An 8,906-nucleotide genomic window follows, 5' to 3' on the forward strand; every position below is an offset into this window, starting at 1 on the left:
CTATCTCCTCTACATTTAAATTCCATATTTAATTAATTGTTTTGCCACGTGGCTTAATGCTGTGCTACCATGCTCTCCTAATTTCTTCCTATCCATTTATTCATTTATTAATATGGATAAATTCCTTTAATCACCTTCAGCAAACTCCCATGCTAAAATCCTCATCATACCACCCAAATTTTCTCGAACCAAACTCCATAGATCACCTGCCAATTTGCCTAGCTGATGTGGCTTGCTTCTTTTTTATTTGCCATCCCAATTTTAATTCAGCTATTAGCTACCTCACATCCTGCTGACATGCAATGCTAACCTAATGTGCTGGCTATTAATTTCATGCTGCTGTCCTCTCCATAATGCCAACATGGGGCTGTCCAAGTGGCACCCAAACATGTAGTGTGGAGACTTGACCAATATTCTACTGGAGTTGATGTTGGTTTTGGACAGGTGCCTCACCCATCTTTCTTTGTTTACTATTCTAATGGTATATCAATCTAGGAGCTTACACCCTTTTTCTTCAACTGAATCAACATTAAGATTGATCTAAAATGAATCAAAGGGAAATCAATTTCAGTAGCTTCTACATATCAAATCTGTGATGTGATTTTCACTTCTTGATACAACAACAAATGTGATTTTCACTTCTTGGTATAGGCTATAGCAAACAAATACAAGTTTGTGGTAGCTAAAGCTCATGTATTCACAAATCTGCAGTTCTTCCTAACCTCCCCAGTACTGAAGCTGTCAGCATTTGTGATGTTTCCCAGTTTCACCATGGAATCCGAGAACTGCTGGAAGAAAGCAAGTGAATCCTCTGCGTACTTCTTCACAAGCCCCTTTGTTTGGATACCAAACAGGCTAGAGTACAGCTCCTGGTCTGAGTTCAGCAGTCCCTCCCCTTTCAGAAGAAGATGATAAAAGGAATTGTCGAAGTAGTTGGGAGTGACATAGTCCATTCCAGCTGTGTTATCTTCTCCTCCACCAGTGGCTGGGCATATGGATTTCAAGTTACTGAGGTAAGTGTTGGAAACTGGATTATACCCTGAAGTTCCTTGGAAGTCTCCATAGATCCTTGCTCGGAAATTCTCACACCGTGCCATGCCAATAGTGTGAGCCCCTGCAGATCATCAGCTCAGAAACAAAACCATATTGCTTAGAACAAAGTCACCATATTATTATTTTTGTTTCTGGTCATGGATGAAATTAATATTGTTACCTGAGAGAGCTACCACATCTGTGACTGAGAGGCCTTGATAAAGAAATTTAGAAATGATGCTTAAAAGGTCTTCATTTGCAGCAGGAAGATTGGCTGTAGCAAGATCATAGTTTGCAGTTGTAGAATCTTTTCTTCCCAGAGGAACATCCCAGTAGGGTCCACCAACCTGAAAACATTAGAACAATGCCCATTGTCTATGATGGATAAACCTCCTTTCCAAAGCAAAAAACAATAGAACAACTTCACATCCATGTAATCAATTCCTTTTACCAGAATAACAGCATCTCTTGCTGCAACAGTTAGAATATCTGCACAGGATACAATCCCTGGGCACTCTGATTCAAGCTTGTTTTTGATCCTATCAATCAGTCTGAAACCATCGAGGGAATTGATGTTAATTGAAGCCTTCTTCTCTCCTTGCAGTGTAATTGTGTCGTCCAGCAAAACCGATCCATCACATCCCTGTGTCATCACATACATGTTGTTCATAAAAGCAAAACCACACTACTTTAGAATATATAAGCGGCTATGATGGACAAATACCTGAACGAAGCAGTCATGGAAATGCAACCGCAATATGAAGGCTGCATTACGAGGATCAGAGAGCACTGCACATTCCATTTCTTTCCTCACGATCTCGAGCACAGATGGACATGAGGATGCATAGTAATCTAATGTCAAATAAGGCTCACTTGCATCCAAGCTCCTCATGCAAAGAATGGACAGACTTAAAAGCACGAATAGCAGAAGGAACGGCCTTGAATGAAGAGAAGGTGCCATCTTTTCACTGTCTGTCTTTTTTCAGGACGCTAGAACAGACTGGGAAACATGGATGGAATTGTAAAAGATGAGTATATAAATAACATGAGGAGTGATGCACTTGGTTTTCTTCTAACAGCCATTTGAGTAAGCTTCTGCCAAAATGAATTGGCTAGTCAAGAGAGGATGCAACTAATATTTGGTCAGGTTGGTGGGAACTCCAAACTAAAAGCACCCAAATATGCGAGAGCTGTTAGAAAATTAACCAACGTATTTTAAAGGATCGGGCAAGTCACCAAACCAAAAGCTCACTTTTCCTCATAACAGCTAATGTTTGCCCATTCTACTCCCACTCCACAATATTTTATAGAATCAACTCTGAGGATTCACGGCAAAAATCTTGGACAAAAAGTCCAAACATATCAATTAGAATCGATGTTTTGTATATTGCAACTGTAATTATTTGATGAGGAAACGTTGTCTGTGGATTCGTCAAATTTGATTATCCATTACAACATCATTTGCTTATAAAATAGTGAAAACCCACTATATTAGGTTGAGACTGATGAATCTAAACTTAGATGGCCGGAGCATTTCTTCATAATTTAATAAATCTTCTGGTTGACAAATTCAAATAGATTAACTCCTCACGCTTTGATGCCCACAGCATGGGTCAATCCACACGCCATCCTTCTCATTTATTTTTTTTCCAACAACAATACAAGCAGTCATGTCTTTTACTGAAGGAACTCTAGAATGAGAGCACAAATACTAATGGGTTATAATCTTCCATCACATGTTGAGTGTAGATCAATCAAATTAGACAACTTGGTCCTAGCTTACTTGTGTCTTTGGCAGTAGATGCTCCTCAAGTTGTCTAATGAGAGGTTCTCAGTCGCCTCAGAATCACCCTTCTAGTTGCTGGACTCTTATCCCTAGGCTTGAGAAGGCTGCATGCCTTCTGGTCTGTATGACTGTATCCTTGGTCTGGCTCTCAATGCCATAAAGAGGATGAAATTGATTTTCTTCAGGTGTTCCAAAGAGGGAAAATCATACAGTTGTGTTTTGTATAGATCTAAGAACAGCCATCTTTTGTTTTAAGCAATAAAAAAAGGCCAAATTCATTCATGACCCTGACAATCAGTAGGTCCCAATGTGCATTTTTGTTGAATTCTGATAGAGCATTAACAGAAACGGAGGAGAGGAGACCTCGATAGGAAATGTTACCATTCATAGTGCCATATTTATAATCGAGGGAGCTCCAACTACAGGGCAAATGCAATATTTTGGGGCCTTGTCCACAATGCGATGGCTGCTTCAGCTAAGTAAAAGTGGGTGGCATAATAGAATTGTCACTGGGTGTAACTTCTTAACACCACTTGCCAGAGAACAGGGAAGAAACAGAATAGAACTACCAGAAACATGCAATTTTCAATCTCTCTTAAAAAAATTCTACATCCTTGACACAAACAATAGACAGACCCAGAAACATCCTTGGTCACAACCTCATTAGAAAATTTATAAAATAAAGAACAAAATCAAAACTAAAAAATAAGGAGAAAGAAGAAAATCTTTGAAGTGAGAAAGTTTGAACCTTGAAAGCAGTTCATCAGGTATACAATTCAGAGTCAAAAGGATGATCCTTGATCTGGTCCAACTTAGAGTATTCATCCTCCCTATCACTGTTTACACTAAATTCCAAGCTAGGCAAGACCTCCTTTATTATAGATTTAACCAGTGACACCCCAGAACCACCAAACTCTGGCCATGAAACGCATAGAGTTCCTTTGATGTTCCTCATCTGGCATCGACTGAGCAGAGCAGCAGCCAAGCCATCTACCATGCTTCCTGATGGGAAATAGTCCAAACCCTTCAACAGTGGTGAACTGCTGGAACCATCACTGTGCTCTTTTCTTTCTGATGATGTCTCCAGCTTGAAGGCAAATGTCTCATCTGGCGAGAGCTTACCACGGAAGTTCCGGCTTTGAACTGAATCCATGATCAAAACCCTCTCAGGAATAATCTGCTCACCAATCAGCAACTTTGCAATAGCATGAGATCGCTCTGCACTGACAGAGTATTGAACAGAGACAAGGAGAACTGAATTATCAGCATCATTAAGGGCATATATATTGCAGGATTTGTCTCTGAGAGATGGTTCAAAAGAGTTTCCAGATAAGGGAATCTCAGGGAGAATGAGAGTCCCAATTAGGGTTTTTGTGGCAACATGGTGGAACACAGAGAGAGAAGGAGAAGATATGGCAATGATGAGAAGGGAGGAACGAAGGGGCTTGTCCAGACTAGAAAATAAGAGGAATGGAGATGGAAGAGGAGGTGATGGAGGAGTAAAGTTGTTGAGATCTTCTTTAAAAAACCTTGAAGGTGGGGGAATTTCTGTTAGGACATCTTCCATGTTTCTCCTTGATCTATGTTCCACAACCTGCTCAATTAAGAAAGGAGATGTTATCAGCATAATAGTATCTTGGACATTTGGTAATGTGACAATCCTAGAAGATAAAAAGACCTGATCAACTTAATTCACAAATCAATCTCATTAACAAGATTATTTTAACCATCCACATCAACTAATTGGAGAAAGAAGTACAGAAGTTACTTCTAGTACTTTGTGTACACTCACCAGAATTCTGTTCTCCATCTAACTAAAGCACTATGACAACAAAAATGACATCAATAAAGAAATTTGTAAAATTAATTTAAATATATCTGCACAACCCAAATAGTTTGACATGAAAAGTTGAATCACAACTGGTGTTTCTAATATAAGTTAAAATCCCACTGTTCTCCATCTAACTAAAGCACTATGACAACAAAAATGAAGTCAATAAAGAAATTTGTAAAATTAAGTTTAATTTATTTGCACAACCCTAATAGTTTGACATGAACAGTTGAAGCACAACTGGTGCTTCTAATATAAGGTGAAATCCCAAATGTTTGCTTGCCAAGTGCACAGTTCATTAGCTCCTGAATGTTTGCTAGCCAAGTGAACAGTTCATTAGCTCCCAAATGTTTGCTTGCCAAGTAAACAGCCAAGCGAACAGTCCATTAGCTCCCAGATGTTTGCTTGCCAAGTAAACAGCTCATTAGCTCATTGATTATTTTCTTGCCAAGTGAATAGCTCATTAGCTCATTGATTATTATCATTATTATGATTATGATTATGATGATTATGATTATGTCCAAGTGAACGGCTCATTAGCTCATCAGCTTGTTGGTTATTATTATTATTCACATATAGGTAAGAATCCCTCATTGATTGCAATGCTTTGCAATAGAAGAATCTTATGCAGCCATCAGTATTATGAGAAAATCACTCTCCATACATTTACATTCTTTTTCAGGGACAAATATGGTAAATTTGAGGTCAAAATTTTTTTTCAACACAAAATGATCTTACGGCATTTTAATTAAATGTTGATTCCAAAAGTTCTTGGAAACACTGAACCACTGGAAGAGTGAGAGTGTCATAAATGAGTAGAGTGTTAAGTATTAGCCAAACAAATAACAGGAACAAAAGGGGTTACTCATTTTATCCCAAACTACAAAAGAAAGTCCCTGTAATTTACCCTAAAAGTAGTTTTGTTCTTTGCACACACATCTAGAATGTTATAAAGAGACCCTTCCCAGTGATCCATTCATTGCTTCTTTCTTAATAAGCAATCATATGCATGACTTGGGGATAAGAATACAGATAGGTTACTTGAGACAAGGAAGAAGCAAACTATTTAGATTAACACTTGCAAAGAGAAATGAAGCACGGTCATGCTGTAATGTTGCTAAGACTATATCAACAAACACAATTGCACATGTATGCACATTGTGCTTGCACACTCTTGTACCTCAAGAGAACATCATAGAAATTTGAAAGAAAACACTGAGATGAAGAGCAATGAACAAATAATGGTCTGCAAGTGAAACATCAAGTCCAGAAGTAAAACCTACAAAACAAAACACACCATGTTTTTCTTTTACATGCAAGTAGATCTACATATGTATCATAAGCAAACCATACACAACGATCATCATTGTCACCAAGATTAAGATTGTTCACCAATACAAAATTGATCTACAACCATTAGATCCTAAAATTGAACCACACTTCAATCTACAGGGCCAGCAAAGCCCAATGCTAAAATTTTACATGAAAATTCTCCAAGACTTCTCATTTGGCTGATACAATGCCCAGATGTTGTTGCATTCAGGATGCACACAGTTCACCCCTATTAAAGGGCTAAGTGTGGGATAAAGTACTCATAATCAGATAACGCTCACCTTCATGCACCTATATACATATCCATTCAAAACGTTAAAAAGATGTGTTCATTAAACAACTGAAACCAATCCCAGTTCCAAGGTTTTCAACTTTGGTTACAGAAGAAACTCAAACACCCTATTTCTGATTAGTTTTCTGTGTCACCAAAATTTCCCCAGGACTGGATGTCCAACAATAAAACCTGAGTAAAAATCCAGTTTACAAGTGCCAGTAACTCAAACCCAAAATGAAAAAGCATGCCTTTTCATTTGGTTTCAAAAAGTATGAATTATAGTGTAGAAAAGCGCAAAAATCCACGCTGGAAGAAATACAGTAAGCCCTACAGGGAAAGAGGGAAAAGAACAGCCCAAAACAGAAATGGCCATAAAGTTCAGTCCCAAAACAGGGAACAACAACCCCTTCCCAACTCATCAATGTATTCCAGAAATGACCTTCTACTTGGGGTGGAGAACCCAACAAATGGGCAAATGGACACGTTTCCATGCACATCTTCTTATTTCGGATAATAAGGTCATCGTCCACAACATGTATTTTGATTTGGAATTCAAGTATGAGAAATTAAACTGTTTGGATCAGACACGAAACGAAAGGATCCGAAACTCCGCAATACCATAGATTTTCATCAAACAATTTGCTGGGTTTTCATCAAACACTTTCTGTACAATTTAAAGGGCTTTTCATCAAACAACTTGCATGCACAGTCCAACACTAAACAGAACTCACACTATCAAACAAAATTAAGAACAACCAAAGCTCCGATTCAATAGAGACCCAAATAAAAATCAAACAGTACCAAACCAAAAAGTAAAGCAAAACGATCCAAATTCAACTTCGAATCCATTAGGATTAGGGTTTAAAAGCCAAAAATAAAAAATAAAAAGGCAAAAATAAAAAATAAATAAAATGATGAAGGATATGAGAGAGAAATTGGCGTACCTACAAACGCGAGAGTTTCAGGCTCTGAAATCCAAACGCCAAACGACCCACCCAAAACCCACGTATCCAAACACAAAAATTTGAACAGACGAAGAGAAAAGAGAAAATCTAAAACAGAGGTTATGAAAGCGGCGAGAGGTGCTGTCTTTCTTGCTCTAAACGTTACCTCACAGGTGAAAGCCCACTTTACTTTTCTTCTTTTATTTTTATTTTTATTTTTTGCTTTTATTTTAAAACGGAGACAGTCAACATAATTCAATTCTAAAATGTTAAAATGATACTATTTCTTGTTAGAAATATAAAAACAAAGAATAGAATTGGCCGTTTCGCAACTGTTTTCGGTAACGATATTTATCATTTAGAACAAAAAAAAAAAAAAACAAGAAAATAAATTTTGATTTTTTATTCTTAAAAATAGAAAATATGATATTTTCGTTCGTGTTGTGTCAATTGGATCCAAGTTCGTCTAGCTTCAATGGAGTTAGAAAGATTGCTTCGAGTATGCCCCTTCAAAGTTTAAGTCAAAATTTAGTAAAAGTGAATCCTACATTTTGAATGGTTATGTACCCGTATACCTTTTTCATGTTTCTGAAGGGGTTTTTATATAACGTATAGCACCATCGTCATAGCATTGATTGTGCATTCATGTCCTTCTTGTGCTGATGAATGTCATCGTGACAGATATTATACCTTATTAAGGTAGTCAATGATATTATCTCATCGCAGATTGGACAATAATTTCAAATAAGGTTGTTGATCGATGTTATTTGTTGGCTATCGTGCAAAAATCTTGGACCATGTCATTGACGGTGCATTTATGCTTGTTAATGACGATGATTGCGTGTAACGACTTATTGATATTGATTTTTGGGTATAAATATTATATTGATTGTTGCTCAAGCATTGGTGGTGATTAATAGAATTTTTAGTTAAGTTAGTTTGTCCATCTAGAAGTTCCAATTAGCTTGATCTGTCCATTATATCTGATATTGGAAAAGAAGGAAATTTGTCTTTTTTCTTATACTAAATAAAGTTTGTCTTGGTCCAGACGGATTGCTCCCCAAAGCTTGTCTTGGTCCAAACGGATTACAGATTATTTTCTTACCTTGAACAACCAAAGGATCTTGAGTTGAATAACACATGGAAGGAAGCCTCCCACAATTTTCAAAAAAACATCTTTGTAAATATTTTTTATTGTTTTATGAGTATTGTTTTAAAAAATAATAATATAAGCATATAAAATGATTAAAAATAAAAATATTTACTATAAAAAAATATTTTAAAAATATATTTAAAAATAGGTTAAAAACATTTCAAATCCTCTAACAAACTTTTATCCCACAAAACATGAAAAACTAATTTTAAAAAATTGTTCTTAAAAACTACTTTTCAAAACTGTTTTAAAAAACATACACCAAACAGATTGCCTCTTTTCTCAGTCTCAAAATATTATTTAAAATAGTCATTTGAAAAATAAATACAAAAATACAATAATGATAATTTATTTTATTTTTACACTGAATGTTATTTTTTAAAAAAATTATATTGAATTCCTGTACATGAAATTCTTAACTATGATAATTTTAGAAATACTTTTTATAAAACAATTTTTTTTTTTAAAAAAAAAAAATGAATATATTTACGCAGAAGTGCTTAGTTAAAAACCTTACTAAAATAAAAACCTATAAAAAAAATCCTAAGGAAAAG

The 8,906-nt window shown here is 36.1% G+C and overlaps 2 protein-coding genes across 2 annotated transcripts; both read right to left on the minus strand.

Moving 5' to 3' along the window:
• Positions 1 to 535: 535 nt before the first annotated feature.
• On the minus strand, positions 536 to 2,080 carry LOC117924193 (peroxidase 11). The gene is made up of 4 exons (XM_034842775.1): positions 1,757 to 2,080; positions 1,484 to 1,675; positions 1,214 to 1,379; positions 536 to 1,114 (listed from the first exon to the last, which is right to left on the minus strand). Exons 1-4 carry the CDS (start codon positions 1,991 to 1,993, stop codon positions 690 to 692), a joined length of 1,020 nt encoding a protein of 339 aa, XP_034698666.1. The 5' UTR covers positions 1,994 to 2,080; the 3' UTR covers positions 536 to 689.
• A 1,298-nt stretch (positions 2,081 to 3,378) lies between these two features.
• Positions 3,379 to 7,375, minus strand: LOC117924202. The gene is made up of 2 exons (XM_034842786.1): positions 7,200 to 7,375; positions 3,379 to 4,412 (listed from the first exon to the last, which is right to left on the minus strand). Exon 2 carries the CDS (start codon positions 4,383 to 4,385, stop codon positions 3,582 to 3,584), a length of 804 nt encoding a protein of 267 aa, XP_034698677.1. The 5' UTR covers positions 4,386 to 4,412; positions 7,200 to 7,375; the 3' UTR covers positions 3,379 to 3,581.
• Between the last annotated feature and the right edge of the window lie 1,531 nt (positions 7,376 to 8,906).

The sequence above is a fragment of the Vitis riparia genome, chromosome 1 (assembly GCF_004353265.1).
Source record: "Vitis riparia cultivar Riparia Gloire de Montpellier isolate 1030 chromosome 1, EGFV_Vit.rip_1.0, whole genome shotgun sequence".
Classification (NCBI taxonomy): Eukaryota; Viridiplantae; Streptophyta; class Magnoliopsida; order Vitales; family Vitaceae; genus Vitis; species Vitis riparia.